The sequence below is a fragment of the Lonchura striata genome, chromosome 13, assembly GCF_050655825.1.
Source record: "Lonchura striata isolate lonStrDom1 chromosome 13, ASM5065582v1, whole genome shotgun sequence".
NCBI lineage: Eukaryota > Metazoa > Chordata > Aves > Passeriformes > Estrildidae > Lonchura > Lonchura striata.
In genome coordinates this window covers 20,482,207-20,501,702 of record NC_140715.1, presented here as the reverse complement: position 1 = coordinate 20,501,702, position 19,496 = coordinate 20,482,207, and the positions used below count along the sequence as shown (strand labels likewise).

Genomic DNA, 19,496 nt, shown 5'->3' with positions numbered 1-19,496 from the left:
AAAGTTTCCTTTCCATAAAAGCCTTATTTTCTTCCCTTTTTGCGCTGCGTCCTCCTCTGTTCTTGCAATATTCTTGGCACAAAAGTAACAGGGAGATGTCTCCTGGACAGGGCAGGGACCCAAATTCTGCTCAAAATCACACCTGGAAGGCCCGCAGCTGGCCCGGCCCGGCCCCGCCCGGCCCCGCCCGGCCCCGCCCGGCCCCGCCCGGCCCCGCCCCGCCCCCTGCGCTCCCGCCGGCTGCCGGGAGGGGGCGGTCCCGGTGCCCTGGCGGGTCCCGGTGCCCTGGGCGGTCCCGGTGCCCTGGCGGTCCCGGTGCCCTGGGCGGTCCCGGTGCCCTGGCGGTCCCGGTGCCCTGGCGGGTCCCGGTGCCCTGGGCGGTCCCGGTGCCCTGGCTGGTCCCGGTGCCCTGGCGGTCCCGGTGTCCTGGCGGGTCCCGGTGTCCTGGCGGGTCCCGGTGCCCTGGCGGTCCCGGTGCCCTGGCGGGTCCCGGTGCCCGCGGGGTCCCGGTGCCCTGGGCGGTCCCGGTGTCCTGGCGGGTCCCGGTGCCCTGGCGGGTCCCGGTGCCCGCGGGGTCCCGGTGCCCTGGGCGGTCCCGGTGCCCGCGGGGTCCCGGTGCCCTGGCGGGTCCCGGTGCCCTGGCGGGTCCCGGTGCCCTGGCGGGTCCCGGTGCCCGCGGGGTCCCGGTGCCCGCGGGGTCCTGGTGCCCGGGAGCGTCCCGGTCCCGCGGGGAGCGCCGACAGCCTCGGCGGGCGGGGTCCTACGGGCAGGGTCACCCACGGCTGGACGCGGCAGCGGCGGGTCCCGGTGCACGCCGGCTGCCGGGAGCACCGGCCGCCCCGGCTCCGTCCTTTCGCCGCTCCCCGCGGGGTCTGACCCCTCCGGATCTGCCACCGCTGCCGGGATGCCCGGAGTGGCCCGCCCCGACCGGCGCTGACCTGCGAGACGAGCGCTTGTCTTTAATGACACGAAATGTCGCTGAGGGATTTTTTCCTCAAAAATACTTTTAGTTGTTTAGTTTAATGTTCCGTCCTGGCGTTGGAGGATTTTGAAAATTATTTTTCTTCTCCCCCGGTTTGTGTCGGGATGCTGCTCCCCACACCTCTCCCTCTGAGCCAGTTCCTGTGTGACCATCGGTCTCTACGGGCTTCGTGGAGCTCAGACTGCCCGCAATTTTCCATGTCGAGCGGCTCCAACAAAAGCATAAGGTGAATGATAAGCACATTTCCAAGCTATCTCTGGAGATATTTCCATTCTGTGACTGTATTTTCCTCACTACAGATGGGTTCAGCTGTAGCTTCCCAGCGTTCCCCTGTTGTCTATATTTAGTTAGTGCTTAAATCAGCACAAAGGTGCCTTCTGTCATCCCTCCCACTCGGAAGGGACCCGATGGAGGTTGCCGGGAAATGCTTCAGAGTGAGAGGGAAGAGCAGCTGGCGGGGGCTGAGCTTCAGAGCAGATCTCAGGATGCGGCTGCCTTTAAATGGAGTTATTTTAAGCACTTGTGGGGAAGGCAAGGTGGTGAGTGTGGTGTGGTCAGGATGACCTACCAATAGGAAGAAAGAGGGATATTGTCTCATTGTCCCTGCCATGGGCAGCTTTGTCTATCAGTGGAATTGCTGAAACTGTTCTCCTAGCCAGGGCCAGAGCCAAGCATGCCCATTTTCCCCAGCATCACAGGCTGCATTTGCCACAGCCACAGGCACAGCTCAGTGCCTCTGATCAGACCCACAGACCTGTTTAGCTGCTGTACTGCTCGGTGGGCCCAGTGACACCCTGCAGCCCCTTGGGTTCTGGGTGCCACCTCTACCAAGCCCACCCAGGACTGTCACAGGTCACCATATGAAGGGTCACAGGGCCACACATGGCACTCATTAAAAAACCTGATAGTTTGAGACTTAACCTTTCTTTTTCCATCTGCAGGCAGCATTGCAAAACAAGGTCACCAAAAAGGTCTCTGAAATTCCTTAAATATGTTGTTGTGGTGGAGCTGTGCAGGTGTACTTGCTGTACATGAGATGCTGTTCTAACTGTGAACTCCTCGTGTTACATCAGTCACCCCACAAACCGTGGTTGATACTACACTCTAAATAATTTTCTGACATGGATTATAAAAGAAAACCAGGCTGTCAGAGGCTGATTTGGCTATATTTGGGAAATAAACACTCAGCTTTGTAAAGCCATATGGCGGATTTATTCACAATCAGCAGTTCCTTTCAAATGCAAGTTCATGTCATTTAGTAATACATTTTCCAGTGTATGGCTCAGCACTCTGTTTTCTCTGTTTCCTCTGTTTCCTCTTCCAGCGTGTGATCTGGGAGCGGTCAGCTGGCTGCAGCCATGGGCCACCTCCTGTCTGGGCAATGCACATTCAGCAGTATAATTAAGCACTTACATTAGTGAGTTCTTACCAGCTCCTGTGGACTTCATCAGCAGTTTTCATCCCTGCTGGTTTCCAGTGCTGCTGGCTGCTGTTTTGCTTTCTGCACAGCATCGCACAGCAGTGCAACTTTTGGCCTGGTTTCTTCTGGAAGCAGGGCTGTGAGACCCTGCATGGAAAGTGTGTCTGGGTGGCCGTCAGAGCCGCTCTCCTCACTGCTTCAGGCACGTGCTTGGCCAGTCCAGCTCTGGGCTGGGGGTCCCAGCTCTGTGGGAACATGGGCAGGGGGACACTCTCCTTGTGCTCTGTGGGACAGTCACATCCCGAGGGAGGGGGCTCCGTGTCCAGAGCCAGTGCCAGAGATGCTGGGCACTGGTTCCTGGTGCTGCCGGGCAGGCTCAGCAGGCAGGCAGGCAGGTGTGCTCAGCAGGACACAGGATGGGGCCCTGGGGGCTTCAGGAGAGTTACCTGTTACCTGTCTGAAGATCTGCAGCTCTGCAGCTCAGGGGTGGAGAAAGTCAAGAGCTGCTGAGAGGTGCCCATGTTCACAAGATGAAGGATAGCAGGGACAATTCCTGGTGCATGGGCAGGTCCAGGCTCTAGGACACCTGGTACGGAGCAAGAAGCAGGGCTTGGCCCATGTGGGGTGAGCGGGGCCTGCCAGGGCTGCTGTGTGCCACCAGGGGTGTCCTGTGCCTTCCCTGAAGGAGCACAGCTCCCCATGTTTTTCTGAGGGTTCTGCGTCCTGACTGTGAGCACATGCACAGCAAAGGCATTGCCTGCAGAATTACAGACCCCTGCTGCTTGGGCTGCCCTGAAATCTTCATCTCCTTTTTGTGCTGGCTTTGTAATTTCTCAAGGGTAGTTGTCCTTGAGAGGAAAGATATTTCAGGTTTGCTGTGCTTGATCTCAATCCCCATGTTGTTGAAGCTTAAAAGCCATAAAATTCACACTGATGAATTTTCATGTGTGAGTCTGCGAAGGCCATGGAGAATGTTTTTGATAGACTATCATGCCCATATTTTTCTGACACCCATTTTTGGATGCCAAGAGTGAGGGGAACCTTGCTGTTACATCTTTGACATTCTGTTGCCATAAATTTGGGTCTCAGGAAATGAAGCACCAGAGCATCTTTATCAAAGCCCATTGGCAAAAGATGTGTATGATGGTGGTGGATAGGTCTAAAATAGACTCTGCAGTCAGCAGGATGAAAGGTGACTCTTCCTTGTAAGTGGAGTGGAAGGGCTGAGCGAGCAAAGTGTGGGGAGTGCTGGGGTTGAGCTGGGAAACCCAGAGTTGCCAGGGGAATGCCTGTGGTTGGCGTGGGGGAGCAGGGTGCTCTGTCCTCTGTCTGGGACATCCCACTGTGGCTGTGCTCTGTGTGCTGCTGCCCAGTGGCAGAGGGAGTTGCTAAGGTGTGACCTCATGTGAAACACACTGCTCAGCTGCCTCTCTGTAAAGAGCACAAGCACTTGTTCTAAGTCAGCAGCCAAGGTGAGACTGCTGCAAGCTGGCAGCAGGAGGAGCATGCAGACGGTGTGAAAGGTGGGTGCAGCATTCCATGGGCTGCACTGGGTGTCCACAGAACACATGGATGGAATAACAGCGTTCATGCTAAAAACTCAATTACTCTTCATGCACGGATGTTTCTCCCTTTAAATGTCAGAAATCACTCGCAAACATAACAGGAATTGAATCAGTTTTGTTTATTCAATTGGATTAAAGTAGCTGTATTCCCATGTTTACAAGGGCAATTGGATTTAATGTTACTTTGCATGCTGTGCTACTCTCATTTTTGGGGGAGTAGTTGTCTGTTTTAGGAAGTAGTTTTTTTTAAAGGACAGTAAAATCCTAATGGTCACATCATCACATTTCAATGTAGACTTCTATGCCTTATGTCATACTGACCTCATTGTTGATATTGCTGTTATATGTAATTCAGGGAAATGCCTTGGGAAAGGCACGTATGTGTTTTCCAGTGTGCTGGAGCCCATGTGCTGCTGCTTGATTCATGGCTGGGTTGGGGCTATTAGAGCTCCTTCCCCCAGGCATTTTATAATCTGTTTAACATAATACAGTCGTTTGTCTTGTTTGCTGACTGTGTAACAGATGGATATGTGATTTTCATAATTACTATATGAACATTAATAAGACGTGATATCTTTTATTAAGTAACCGTTTTCCAGGTTTATTTTTCCAAATGACATGAGGTAGATTATATGTAAATATTAGTGACATACAAATATTAGTTTTGCAGCATTGGCATTCTGAGAAGTCAGGCAAACTTTTAAGGCTCCCCATGGTGTCTCTTGATTTTCTTTTTCCCTTCCCCTAAGCTGTACTTCATGAAGATTCTTAGGTAGCACAATTGGGTTTATGGTTTGTTAATGTTTATGTTTTGTTATGTTTTCCTTGGTATGAGGAGAACCTAGACCTGGCCAATGTCCTAGGCCACTCTCTATATTTATGCTGCCAGTGCAGCGTTCGTCCAGCCCATTTCTGCCCTCGTGTGATCATCCCATCCTTCCTGCTGGAGATCTCCAAAGTGGGAATCAGTGTAAATGAGTAGGAAGGCTGTACACCATACAGAAGAGAAAGTTTCTTTCACTGCAGCCACGGCTGTTCCTGGGAGTTGCCCCTGCTCTGTGGCTGAAGAGGAGACTGGAGAAAGGAGATCAGTTTTCCTGGAAGTGGTGGGAGGCTGGCAGTGCCAGGCACGGCTCCCCAAAGCTGTGCCCAGCCCTTGCACTGGGACTTCAAAAAGGAGGTGTGTTTTTGGTTTGTGTTGAAGCAGCCCCTTCTGCTACCTGGGAGGGGACCAGCAGGTCCCAGGGCCCTTCCAGAGAGGGGTCCCTGGCCAGCCCCAGTGCCACCTTCCCCAAGCTGCCGTTTTTTGCTGGAGACACCCAGAGGACAACAGGCATGATGGGTCCCACTGGAATGCTGAATTTCAGGTGATCCCAGAGGATGAATGGCTGACCTGGGGTGAGGTGGAAGGCAGAGCTGGAGCCAAAAGGCTGGAGCTGCTCCGGTTGCTGTCATTGGCCTCTCCCTGTTTGTGGCTCTGAGTCACGGAGGAGTAGTGCAAATGACTGGATTTAGGACCATGTGCACATAAGAAATGTTGAACAGGATCAGTGTAACAGTCCCTGACCTTCTGTCAATACATGAACTTTGAACACAAACTCAATTTAAGCTGAAACGTTCCCTTCTTGGGCTCTCTGTTTTGCAGGACGATCTGCTATAATGTGTTGTATCATGCCAGAATGGCAAGTGAGGGGAGAGCAGGGCAGCCTCCCCGGCAGCCTCCAGCCTGGGCTGCAGCCAGCCCGTGCTCCCCAGGCTTGCCGGGTCCTGCAGGCTCGGGCACCCTCCGTCTGTGGCTGCTGTCACTCGTGGCAGCACTGCTGTGCTCGTGGCACCTGCGGCCACAGAGGCCACAGGGACTCAGAGCACATTGTGGTGACTCCTTGTTATTTCCCCCAGAAAATACCAGAATACATGCTTAGAATACGTTCTGGGTTAACCAGCATGCAGGAGCCAGGCTGACTCTCCAGACTGGTTTGACACGGGGTGTTGCCCACAGATGGGGACCCTCTGCCAGGGCACCATGGGGGGGCACCATTATTGGGGCAGGCCCTTCGCTCATGCTGGCTGTTGCTTTGTGAAGTACTACTAAAAATGGACAAATTCCTGTTAATGTGAAAACAGTAGGTGAGTCAATCACTCCTGACAGGCTCTCTTGGTTCCCCAGTTCTCAGCATTGCATCAGCAGTTGCATTTTGCTGTATCCCATTTTGCAATTTCCACCAGGCTGATTTTGGGTCACCATCCATCCTTCTGACAGTTGTGGAACTTCAGCTAATCCCTGTGCAGGTCAGGAGTGCTGCTCTGCCAGACACACAGTTTCCTTTGGGGAGTTAACTCTGCCTGATTGGCCTTTTTGCTTTCCATTTTGTAAGGCTGGCCAGGCTATGTCTGTGTGTGCTTCACTCTGCTGCTGCTGCTGGGTGACATCTGAGGACAAGCAGAATGATTGTTATAAGACAGTAATCCCAGCTTCAGGTCCCCAGTGCTCTGAAACGTACTGTGTTTGTGTTGTGAGACATGGGCAACCCTACTTTAATTTATGGCATGATTTCATTACTTTTTGATGTGGGACATATTCAATTAACTGAAGACTGTAAAGTAATTGCAGTTTAGGAAATATAATTCACAGTGACATGGATGTATAATTCCTCTCGTGATTCTCTCATGAGCAATGTTCCAGTGTCCTCTTGTATCCTTTTTAACCCCTTATCACACTCGTGCCCGCAATGTGCTTCACTCCAGGTACCCAGCCAATGCTGTCAACTGCAGTGGAGTTTGCTACTCCAGGTAAAACCCAAACCCAGAGGAGCAGACAAAGCACTGACATGGACAACCTCCATTGCAGCGTGGCTCAGAGTAGTTATTTTCAAGAAAAAACTTCTTCCTTAGAAGAAGTAGACTGTGCTACACTGGATCAGATGCTCCAGTGCTGAAGCATGTGGCCTTAATCTTCAGAAGTGGCAAATCCTATTTACTGTGTAAGTATTTAAGCTAATTATATCTCTGATGTGAGGAACATGTGACAAACTGTTCACACTATCCTTTAAAAGACATTGATGTCTCAGACCCTCATGAAATATTCTGTGTCTCATTCCATTCTTGGCCATTGTATGTGTTCTGCTGTATATTTAGCAATAATATAACTTAGCAATAATATAGAGGTAATAAGTATGTTATGGCTGGATCATCTGTATACTAGAATAAGAAATAATTCATAGCAAGTTTTTCTGAAAGCACCATGTTTATGTTGCTGTTGCACAGGTGCATTCTATTGTTGCTGTGCAGCAGTTGCATTATAGGAGAAATCTGAGGAAGAGGAAGATGTCTGGGCTCTTCTAAAGCCTGGCATAAAATGCTTAGTAGGGAAAGACTGCATCTGAAGAAAGCTGCTAAAATGCAGCAGAAGCTGATTAGTCTAACTGGAGGCAGGAGAGAAAGCCCCTGGGGAGCAGCTGCTTCCCGAGCCAGGCTGGGTGTGTGGCAGTGCTCGTTGCTGGCACGCTGTTAATCATGTACAGCTTGTACCAGCGCCTCTAATGGCATGGCAGGGGTCAAGGCCAAGTAGATCCATTTATCATTTGACCTTTGGGAAGCAGAAGTCTTCACCTACTTTGCATTCAATGAACTGATTCTTCCCTTTTCTGTCCAGAGGTCCTGACTCTTGTTCACCATATGGGAAGAAGAGGGCTGCAAGCTTGTCCTCTGCATGCAACCTGGCTTCCCAATTTTCTTGATATTGGTTTAATCTGATAAATTATTTGCCTTCCTCAAGTCATGCTAATTAAGGCTCATACGATTGGGACTTCATCACAGATGTGGGTTATGGCTTCCCCAGCTTGCTTACGTGACTTACAGGAGAAAACATGAAAAACAAATTGACTTAGTGCAGTGAAATCACAGTCAGCTCTTGCTGTGCTGCAGGAACACAAAGGTAGGGCTCCAGAGGACAGCAGAGGGTGTACAGGGGCTCAGGGAGGATATTAACACGTGGTGGGGGTTGTTGGTGTTCCCTGGGAACCACGCAGCAGCTCAGCACACCGCCAGGGGATGGTCCTGCATGAGGTGTTGACCATGAGGGTGTTCATCCAGAGAGGGCTCACCCTCCATGCACGTCCCTTCATGGCTGGATGGGAATGGGATGGGAATGGCCTTTGCTGGCTGGTGCAAGCTGGTGCCCTTCCTGAGCCGTGTCAGGCTCCTTAGGCTGGAAGACAGGAGCAGCAGTCTCTCTGCGTGCTCAGCTGGCACAATATTTATAAACTGGCAGTGAAGGACTTGGTTGTCTGTGCTCTTCAGAGACCAGGATCCCTGACCTGGTGTCTGTGTCTCTGGCCATCCCAGGGAGCTGTGCCTGTGGTGTTGGATGTGTTCAGCACTGGGGATGGTGAAGAGCTTGGGATTCCTGCAGGATGTGCAGCATGGGGGGCTCTGCCCTGAGACAACTTTTCCCTTTGGAGTAGTCCCTTAAGTATGGGCCAGCCAGCCACCAGCCCAGGTGGCTGACACCAATTATATATGAAGAATAGGAGTATAATTACCTCATTTAGGTCTTCAGAGTTGTGAAGCTAAAGTGCTGTCTCTACTGGAATCTGTGAGCTGAAGCACGTGGAGTAGTGGACATGATAGGAGAAATTGTACAAGGGCTTAAAGTGCTCTCCTTCTCAGAATACTAATTGTGTGCCATGACCTTTCCCCAGATCAAAGATCAGGTGCAGGCTCTGATGTGAGATCTTGAGGGGTGTCATGGAAGGCCTGGTTTCCCTTCCTTAGCAGAGATGGGCTTTCAGTTAAAGCATCTCTGACCTGGTCCATGCAGGTGGAAGTAGCCACCACCTGTGCTGGTCCATAGTTTGATCAGCCTACAAGGCTGAGATGCTGCAGAGTGAGGATGTCCCATTTCAGGAGCAGTTCCCTGTTCCACCCTGGAACAGGGAGATGTTCCACCCAGGGGAAGGGACAGAGAGGGGGAAGCAGTGTCTCCATGCAGCTTCAGGTTGCTGTGCTGCTCACAGACCTGTGGCAGGCAGAGCACGGGACCCTGGGGCTCTCACTGCCAGCCCTGTCCCCTGTGCTGTGGGCATGTGCTGTCACCAGTGCTTCTGCACAGGGGCTGGCCTCAGGCACTGCCCCACTGAGGGCACTGAGCTAACCATCAGTTAACCAATAGAAGTAATTCTTACAAGTTTAAAAGAAATTCTGTTATCTGTATTTAACGGTTAAATGATGAGGGTATTGTTCTAACCCAAAACAGTAATTAGGAAAATAGATTGAGTGCTCGTGGATGGGAGAGTAAAATAAATGCTCTGAAGGAAGTTCTGTACTGGGCACAAAATTGAAAGTTTGATTCAATTATTCTTCACACACGATTTAGATCCCACAGAAAGCTGAGCATGGAACTCTTCAGCCTCTCTAATTGAAGCAAAAATCATTGGAGTGGAAAGTGTCCTGGCTCTTCAGGAGATGTCAAAGTACAGAACATGGCAGACACCTGGGGGTTTGGGAAACTGTGACAGCTACAAGCCGACCTTTGGCAAATTTAATCTGCAAATGGATTCCTGCTTAGGACAGCTAATGCTTTTAGTTATTGTAAAGGCTTGTTCCTGGATTTTAAAAAGCTGAGAATAAATGGATTTCATGATGCAGCTCCTATGCATGTTGCATAACAAACAGGTGGCTAGGGATCTGTTTAAATGATACAGTGCATTGAAAAACTTTGCAGAACTTATGAATACGTACGTATAATCCATGCACAATGGGGGAATGATTTTTGCGGCTTAGTAAAGGAGAGGGAACTTGGCACTTGTTAAAATGAAAATACACTGAAGATGGTGTCTACAGAAAAGGAAGGGAAGGAGGTCACTGGTTGTGTTTATGATATTCATGGGCAGTGCAGGGGCTTGTTACTCAGTTGGGCATTGCCTTTGGCCTGAGGTTTGGCATCTGGGGTCTGGTGGGAGAAGGTGATATGGTAACAATTGCTTATTCAAAATCCGTCTGTATTGTTCTTGTCTGAAGCTGCTCTTGCCTCTTACAGGACACCTGCAGGTGAGTGTAGCTTGTAGACAGAGAGCCCAGTTCCTGGGGATTGTGTTGTGGTGCAGTTTTAATCTGTGTTCTCCATCTCTCTTTTCCTGCGGGAGGTCCATGTCCTTCCCTCGGGAGACAGGACTCCACGGACAGAGGTGTAGCTGACTTGCCCAGAGCCAGCAGCACTTTCAGGTCCTGTGGTGTGTTGGGGTCTGGTCCCCTGGGCTGCTGCATGCACAAGGAGCTGCCAGCAACATAAAAATTATTTTTAAAGCATGATGTTAGTGCTGTGGCTCTCTTCGGCCTGCAGGAGAGCTTTGGTCAGCATATCCGTGCTGTGCTGCAAAGCCATGGCCAGGTCCTGTGCCTTTCCAGGGACTGAACTCAGGCTAACCCGTGGCTCTCACCCACTGCAGCCAAGAGCAACCTCAGCCTCAAATACAATATGTTTTCATGACTTAAACATGTGCCTGGTGATTATAGAAAGTAAATCACATTCCAGTATAATTCAGTGAAGACTTGGGCATGGAGACTTCAGGCTTATGCCTGTCTGATGAATGCTTCTGGCTTGTCACATTAGTAATCCCTATATTAATGAGTAGCCTGTGACATGATGTGGTTGACTGACAAATTCTGAAGTCATACATGTATATGAGTAAGTGCCAGAGTCCTCCAAGGTGCAGTTTTACAATGTCTTGTATCAGCCTCTATGTGACAGCGTGTCAGAAAACATCCTGGAGAGGCAGGCAGCTGTGGGCCAGGGAATTCACCTTTCCTCATAAGGTCACAGTGGGCAGAAGAAGCTTTCCCTCTCTTGCCTCTCGTCTGAGAGTATCCGCACACTTCTCCAAGGGATGTGCAGTGCAGCCCCCAAGCAGGCTGTGAATCTCAGCAGAATAATAATACAGGCTGTAAAACCTTTCACCTTCCCAATGAGATTTTAATTATGATATTACAGTTGGGAGAGGAAATCAAGCTGCAGTGCATTGCTGTATTTACAATGTTATCCACCATCTTTGTCCATTCCCTCTGCATCCTCCTGTTCCAGTAACAATTAACTCCCGCTGAGGTGGCCCTGGGCTGTCAAGCAGCTCCTGTGCTGTGGCATGCCAAGCTCTGCAGTTCCTTCATGGCATGGGGGTCTCGCAGGTGCTGGGTGGGTGGGCACACAGTGTGAGGGTGCCATGGGCCTGCACCTGCATGTGCCAGCTCCCTGCTGTGCCCCACCAGTGCCCAGCATCGATGACATTTTTGTGCAGAGTGAACAGAGACAGTGCTAAGGTGGGTCTTGGCAGCAGTGTGGAGCAGTGGGGTGCTGTGGGGTGCAGGCATGGGTCAGACCCCAGGCTGTGCGTGTGCACCGGTTTCCCTTCAGCAGCTGAGTGGTGGAGAGTGGGGGCAGAGGGGACACTGTGGGTCAGATGTAAGAGTGGGGAGCAGTGGCTGTCCTCTCACTGCTGCCCAGTGTGTGCATTGCTGTCCGGCTGGGGATTTCTTGTGCCCTGATGCTGCTGTTGGATTTTACTTCCAACTTAGGGAACTTTTCCCCTGAGAGTTTCTTCCCTGTGTCTGTCAGTGGCTCAGCCACTGCCAAGGCTTCTTCCAGGACTCTACCAAGACACAAAATGCTTCCAGTGGCAATTGTTCATTAGATAATGAGTCCAGAATACAGCCTGTCCTTTCAGAGATGTGCCCTGAACAGGAAAGCCCGACCTTCCCCCATAGCCCCTGGGTTCATTTTCTTCTCTGGATGCCACCAATCCCCCCATTCACATCGACCTTTGTGGTCATAAGTCACTGATAATTTCTACCTCCTTCCAAAGTCAAGACAGGGCGAGCCTGGACTGACTGCCCGTGGGCACACACCTCCTTAGCACTGCTGGCATGGCCTTTACTACATCCCCTGTCCCGGGACTCCCAGCGTTTGTATGCTCTGGCTCTGCCAAAAAAGGGTGTGCTGGCAGCCCTGGGCTGGGATCTTGCTGCTCCCTGAGCAGGCAGGTCAAGGAGCAGCAGTCCTTCTGCCTGAAGGCTGCAGGAGCTTCCCCAGGGACAGGGGTGTCCAGCAGGGGCAGTGACGCCCCGGGCAGGAAGGGGCAATCCCCGGTCAGGAGTGACCCCGGGGCAGGTGCGCCACCAGGTATGACAGCATCCCGGGGCAGCAACGTCCCCAGGCCGGAGGGCGCGTCCCAGGGCAGGAGCCTCGCCCGGGCAGGAGCATCCCCCGTGGTGGAACATCCCCAGGCAGGAGCGATCCTGGGACAGGTGCATCTCCGAGCAGGACCGTCTCCGGGGCCGGGGCCGGGCCGGGGCTGCGCCGCGCTCCGCCCGCCCGCCGGTGCCGGTCGGTGCCGTATGGGAGGAGCCACCGGGCACCGCCGCCCCTGCGCCCCCCCCGCCGCATTTGGCGGCCGCCGCCGCGGAGCAGGGCGCGGGGGGGGATGATGGATCCGCGGCTGCGGCTGCTGACGCCCCGCGCCCGCCTGCCCGCCGTCAATGGAGGAGGACGCTGAGACCCGCAAGATCAGCAGCAGTTTCCTGCGAGACCACAGCTATGCCACGGAAGGTGAGCCCGGCCCGCAGCCCCCGGCCCGCCCGCAGCAGGTGAGGCCGCCCCGCAGCGGCCCCGGCCCCCGCCCGCACCGCCGCGCATCGCTCCGCGCCTCCGCCGCGGCTCTCCGCGCCCCGGGGCCGCGGCTGTCCCGGCACCGGCGCCGCTGCCCCGGCCCGGGCTGCTCAGCCCCGCGGCGGCGGCCCCGGGGCTCGGTGACTCAGCAGCGCCGGGTGTCGCGGGTGGGCTCCCCGGGCCGGGCCGGTCCCTCCGCGGAGCGGGGCTGAGCCGGGGCGCCGGGAGCCGCCCGCAGCCGCGCTCGGGACGCAGCCGCCCCCAGCCCCGCCGGGCCCCTCCGGGAGCTCCTGCGCCTCCGCTCCTCCGGCTCCCGACCCTGCCACAAGCCCTTCCCCAGCGGAGAGATGCGGAGCTCGCCGGAGCCGGAGGGATGCGGGCGGCGGTCGCGGTTCGAGATCGGCTTCCTCAGCCCCTGAGGGCGTTCGCGGTGCTGCAGGTGGCTGAAGCCGCGCTGTGGGGTGCGGGAATACGGAAAACGCTGGTGCAGATCTGGTCAATGGAGCAGTTGTTTCGGGGTTATTTTCAGTACAGGCCACTTCAGGAAGGTGTAGTGAAGTGCATCCTGACTGGTGCGTTGCAGATGCAAGGAGATGCCAACGCTATTGGGCATGGATAATGTCAAAGCCGTGGTGAGGCTCATGGTGCATTTGAAAGTGGTTTCCCATAATAGCTCAAGAGCAGAGAAGATGGTGTGGCCATCTTCGTTTCAGGCATCAGAACATGAGCTCAGCCTGCACATGCTGCTGCAGCCACCACAAAGGCAGCTCCAGGAGAGAGGGATGAGGGAGGGATGGGGATGGAGCTGCTGTTGCCTCTGCTATCTTCCCTGATAGCTGAAGAGCTGTCAACTTCACATCAGCTCTGTCACAACCTCCCTTTGCTCTCTCTCTTCAGGAGGAAAGTGCAGCTGATGTAAAACAAAACTGAGCCCCCCACCCTTTCTGGTAGCACTGACACCTTCAATGAGGCTTCAAAAACCAGGCTCCATACCAGAGTCTGAGCAAGCTTATTCATAGCTTAATTAGTAGCCAAAGAGGCTTTCACTTACTGTGTCATCCTCATGAGACTTAGAGGAAGCCAGACTTTGGGAATTTTGTCACATGGCTAAAGGAGGGTTTATCTAGTGGAAAATCTTCAGCTTGATGTAGTAATGGAAAGCTTTGAATACCTGATGAGCGAAAGAAATGGTTGTTTGTGTTGCTTGTGTGTAGCTGGAATGGAGCGCTCAGCGTGACAGCCCCCAGGCGCTGGGGAAGGCTTTTCCTGGGGCATCCCTGGCTCTGCGCTGCTCGGGTGTTTCACACTGTGGCCCGGGTCCCGCAGGGCGTGTTGTAGGGCCAGGTGCCGGTGCACTGGGGGGCTGGCCAGTGGGCAGAGCTGCCCTGGACCTGTGGAGCCACACCACGCTGACTGACGGGATGTTTCTGCTGAGAGGGGTGGTGTGGGCCAGTGCTTCCGAGAGGGTGCTGTGGCCAGGATGGGACTGAGCTCCCATACCTCCCAGTTGTCTAGCTCACATCACCATGTGCTGTGCTCTCTGAAGGATGATTTTGCTGTTGCTGCATTCTAAAAGGCAGCTGCAACAGCCAGCAAATGTAAAATGAGGCTATAGCTACCTTGTTGTGACCTGCTGAGAGCTCAGGTTTCCTGGTGGGGAAGGGTGGAGGGTTGAGATGAGCCCGCAGTGATTTCTGCCGGTGCCCCTGGGAAGGCTGGGGATTTGCAGTGGTAAGATCCAGTCTGTAATCTGTGGCTGTATGCTGGCATTTTCAGAAAGACCTTGTGCGTCGTACTAGGGAACCATAGCAGTGCTCTCGGTAGAAATGAAACAGGCAGAGGCATTTGTGCAGTAGATGACCGAATCAACCGTGTGATCCCTGCTGCGGTGGCAGGGCAGGGGGACGTACAGGATGGGATTTAATGGCTCTGTATCAGCTGGGAGTTCTTCTTCACTCCTGACTCTATGCAGTGGTTTTGCTAGAGGGAGGCTGCACTTTGAAATGGTAGATTCTGCTAAGATAAAAAATTTAGATAATTGAATTTTATTTTTTCTACATGTGAAAACAGCATATGCCTAAAACGCTGTAGTATCTGGTTTAAAAAGAAGAGAATCCTTCTAAATGCTGTGCAGCAAGTGCAGACTTGCTTTGGAAATGAAGGTGTCTCTGGTGTGTCAGCTGAGGGAAATAGCCGGTTATGTAATTTGCTTTAGTGAAGTGTCGTTGTCACTTAAATAGGTCTGGTATTTTCATGCAAATGTGGGGTGAGAATGGTATTTCACAAGTGCACATTTGAATGCCTTGTTCTTGCGCAGCTCAGAGTATTGCTGAGAAGAAACCGGGCCCTTGTACTAATTCGACTCGGGTTGCCAGGGCGGTGCTGAGGTGCAGCCCACGTCCCCAGCTGTGTCACCAGGTCTGCCGGGCACCGGGAGCAGGGTGAGTGGCTGCCAGGGCAATGCCAGCTCAGATCTCAGCGCACTGCTGCAGAACAGCGGATCTCACATGAAAAATCTCCAGAAAATAGGCTTGATTTGTTCTTGTTTTGCTTAAATGTATCTTCATTGGCAATTCTGCTGACTGCCCAGCCAAAAGTAGGACAAATTGAGACATTTGAATACAAACAACCATTGCAGCAACTTCCACTTCTAGATGTACTTGTCGGAGATGTGGCCTTAAGGGTCCTTCATGTCCCCTGCCCCAGGCTGGCCCGTTTCAGCAGCTGGACCCAAAACTCCTGTCTCCTTTAGGCTTCAGGCTGTGGGTGTCGCCTGTTTTGTGCAGCAACGCTGTTCACCTGGCATGTCTCAGAGTTCTTGCAGCGGCTGACAGTTGGGTAAATACCTCCCAACAGGAAAGGAATGACATGAATGACCGACCCTTTCTGTGAGCCCTGCCCTGAGCCCTGCCCAGCCTGTGTGCTCAGCAGGTTCAAGTGGGACAGGAGCTCAGTCATGGTTCATCCCAGGGGGACAATGCCTCATATTGGTGCTCCATGTCTGTGCACATCTGCCCTGCTGCAGGTGTCCTCTGATGAGGGAGGGATGCTGAGAACCAGGCTGGCCTGGGGGCCCTCCTGGGGCAGGGGGTTCTGGTGGCAGGGCTGGGTGGGCCAAGGCCAAGCTGGCACTGCCTGTCCTTTTCCCCACCTGTGAGCTCAGCCAGGAGCCCAGCCCATCTTCTCACAAGCACCTGGCTGTTGGGATGGAATTCACCTTTCCAGCCCTATCCCTGCTCCCTCCTGTTGTTGCTGGATGTCCTGGGCTTGGTGTGCAGAGCACACAGGCCTTGGCCCCACAACAGCTGTGGCAGAGTCACCCTCTCCCATGAAGATGTGGAGACACTGAGACATGGCCCTTCCTGCCAGCGTGATGCAACAGACAGGAACTCTTCCAGGGGGTGATGGGTGCCTGCATCCCCAGGCACCTGCTCTGGGGAGGCACTGGCAGGAGTCTCTGGGTGGGGTGTGCATTTTGGGGTGTGTGCTTTGGTCATCAACACAGTGCACACGTCCCAGGCCCAGCAATGGCTGTGGGCAGCACTGGCATGGCCCAGCCCTGGCACCCAAGATTTCCAACATGGCAATGGGAGGAGGAGTTGTGGTCTCGCCGGGGTTCATGGAGAGGTGGCCGTGGCCAGGTGGCTGTGCTGTCGGAGAAGGATCCTTGGCAGTACTCATGTCCCATGGCCATCGTGTGGGGCCGCTATGGGGGACCACCCTGGCATCCCCTGAGGGATGTCCCTGTTCCCCAGGCTATGCCAAGGGATCTTCTCCCCTGTGGGCATGGGGCTGGCCCTGCTGGAGCTGCATGGCCTTGGGGATGTGCCAGGGCTGACCCTGCTGGGCAGGACAGTCAGGATACTTTGCAGCCACTCCTGGGCCACTGCATGGCTGCTCCCTGCACCCTTTCCCTGGGCCTGGCTAATGCCCCTGCAAGTCTTTCATCTCCTGAGGGAGTGTTTCCCAAACTTACTAGGTTTTGCTGTTGGGAAATCTATCACTAAGCCTTTATTTCCTTTTCCTGCTTTAATCTTGTTACTCCCTGTGTAACTCTCTGTCAGCATCTCAGTCATCCCCATCCTGCCTGTATCCCTGCCCTGTCACTGTGCTGCAGGAAGGGGCCCTGATGCCAGGGAAGTTTGCCTTGAGCTCTCTGTGGTACTGTGGTTGCTTTTTAAAAATCTGCATGTAGTCTCCAGGAAAGCACCAAGTGAAGCATTTCCCAGTGCTGGGTTAGGACAAGAGCTGTTGGGTATTTCTGTTGTTGCAAACAATGCAAGTTGTTGTTTGGAGATATCTGGGTTGAGGTTTAATTAATCCAGGAACCTCTGTGAAGTTATTTTATCACATGAGTACTTTGGGTACAAAACAGTCGCATCCTTTCTGCTTTTTATTTATACACCTGTACTTTGTTTAGACATCCCTTCCTGTTCCTGAGCCTGTGCTCCCCCAGGGGGGAAGGACCCACAGACATGTGGCTCCATCCTGTATTCTGTCTAATACGGGATTGCTGCAGAAGCACAGCATAACTCAACTGTTTGCAATGCTCTACGTCAAAGCCGATTTGGGGATACTTTAATCTACAGATTAATGAGAGAATAGATGTGCCTAGGGACTCTGTAATCTAGAGATTACTGAGAGGACTGGGAGCAGGTAATGATGTGACTGACCCACTGCAGACGGACTGTGAGGAGGGTGCCTGGTCACTGGTGATGGCTTGCATCTGTCTCTGTCTCCTCAATTCTGTGCAAGACCCAAGCTGTTCCCTCTCCAGTGCTGGGGAAAGCTGGGTCACTCCCAGCAGGCACCAACAGCATGCAGAGGGGTGTGCCCTTACAACCTGGAGTTACCTGGTCCCTGTTGCTGTGGGGTTCCCGTGTTTCGGGGACCAGCTGCAGCAGGTCAGAACCCAGAACTGGTCAGGCCCTCAGGCCCAGGACCCCGAGCTATGCTGTGGGTGCTTGCAGGTGATTCTTGGAGTACCAGCCAGGACAGCCCTGTCATCAGGTTTTGAAATGGAATTGAGTGCCTTGGTGGAGTGGTCAGGATTTACTAAATGTAGAGAGACCACCTTCTGGTTCATGAGCCCCCTGAACTGAACATGGCAGAGGGTAGGAGAATATTACTGGAAACGTTGCATGGTTGCTGTATCACCTGGTGTCTGCTGGAGACAGGACGCTGGGCGGGATGTGCTCCTCATCTGACTCACTGACTGCTGCTGTGGCTGCTTGTGGGAACAGGAGTCTGCAGGGCTGTGCCAAACCCCTGACGCCTCCTCCCAAAGGAGCGGGTGAGATCTGGTGCCTGGAAGGTCAGTAGGTGGAAGGGCTTAATGCCATGGCAGACAAGGTAATCATCAGCTTCCCCAAGTCTGCAAGCTGGAGCAGAGGTGTGCCCCTGCCAGCAGGCTTAGAATCATAGAATCATATCATCATTAAGGTTGAAAAAGACCTCCAAGATTATTGAGTCCAGACTTGCTTGTTAGTGATTGGCTGGGGGAATAAATGGTTGTGGAAAAAAATCCTTTGAGAATACACGTGCCAGCTGCTGGATCACTTGGCAATGCTGCTGTGTGGCTTGGTGCCCCCCGTAAGCGCTGGGAGAGGTGTGTGTCGGCTGGTGCGGAGCTGAGGCCCGCTGGAGGCGTGCTGGCCGGGCAGGCTGCTCATCAGGCAGCTTAAAGATAGCGGCTGCTTCCGTCCCCGCTGCTCCCCGTGGCTCCGGCGCGCTGAGCAGGCACAAAGCCCCTGCTGCAGCCGCGGGGAGCGGCCGGGCAGCGCCGGGCGGCACAGGCACCCACCGGGCTCCGGGCAGCCTTTGCTGCACAGCTGCTGCACCGCTGCTGCGCCTGCAGCTGGCCAAAGGACCCACAGCTCCTCACCTCAGCATCCCTGTGCGGAGCTGGCACAGCCCTGGGCAGCGGCACCCGAGCTCTTCGCAGCCCTCCCAAAATGCCCGTGGCTTGGGGAGCTGGCGATGGCCTGCCCTGCAGAGGGGCAGCTGAGGCACAGCCAACCTCAACTGGCCTGGGCCTGACTCCAGAGCTCTGGGAAAGGCTGTGATGCCACTGCGGCCATCTGGCCCAGCACTTGGGCACTGGAGGCCAGATGTGTGCACACTGGTGTGTTAGTGTGCTGTGCCCATGCCATCCTCCCAGGAAAAGGGTGATTGAGCTGTTGGAGTCAATGTCTTCACTGAGGGCAGTACTGGTTGTTGTTTTTCCCTAAAGTATTGTGCACCTTATTTCTTGAGGGGAAAGGGTCTGGCCCAGGGGGTCTCGGGATGGGGCAGGTGGCTGTGGGTTTATCTAGGGTTTCTGTTGCTTTGGTTTTCAGCTCTTACCTGCTTAAGCCTCCAGCAGCACAGCCCTCACTGCAGCTCCAGCTCACTGTTTCAGGTTCAGCTTCCAGAGGGTGTTGTGGTCCTCTGAGGTGCAGTGTGTACCTTGGGAAGGAGGTAAAATGCCAGGCAGGTCAGGAGCTCTGTGTTGTGATACCACAGGAAACTGCAGGGACCCCGACAGTGGGGCTCAGGCAGAGCAGAGATCAGTTCCAGGCAGCTGAATATCCAGAAGGGTCCTCTGTAGCAGTGCTGTTTCTCTGCATTGCATAGAACAGTTGTGCAGCCTTTTTGTTTCCTTCAAAGCCTGTTTCCTCCCTTCCTTGGGTGCCACGAGTCAGCTGTTGGACCATCTCTTCTAATGTCATGCTAAGGCAGGTCCTGGGAATGGAAATGTAACCGGGCTATAAACCAGAAACCAAAGTGGCTGACTAATCCCTCATTCTGATCTGCTCTATCCTGCATTTCAGCTGATTCCCTGGTGCGGTCATAAAACACAACCATTATCTCAGCTTCCCCAATATGCAAACA

At 53.6% G+C, this 19,496-nt stretch overlaps 1 protein-coding gene across 3 annotated transcripts in view; it reads left to right on the top strand.

Moving 5' to 3' along the window:
* The window catches only part of PPP2R2B (protein phosphatase 2 regulatory subunit Bbeta), a 60,662-nt gene that overhangs the window by 7,803 nt on the left and 33,363 nt on the right, over positions 1–19,496 (top strand). Inside the window, exon 1 of one of the 3 annotated variants that reach the window (XM_021543085.3) lies at positions 12,382–12,563. The exons of the other annotated variants lie outside the window; for them this stretch is intronic. Coding sequence (XP_021398760.2) covers positions 12,494–12,563 — 70 coding nt within the window. The 5' untranslated portion in view covers positions 12,382–12,493. Of the gene's footprint in view, positions 1–12,381; positions 12,564–19,496 lie in introns of those variants that run through there. 3 annotated transcript variants of the gene reach the window in all.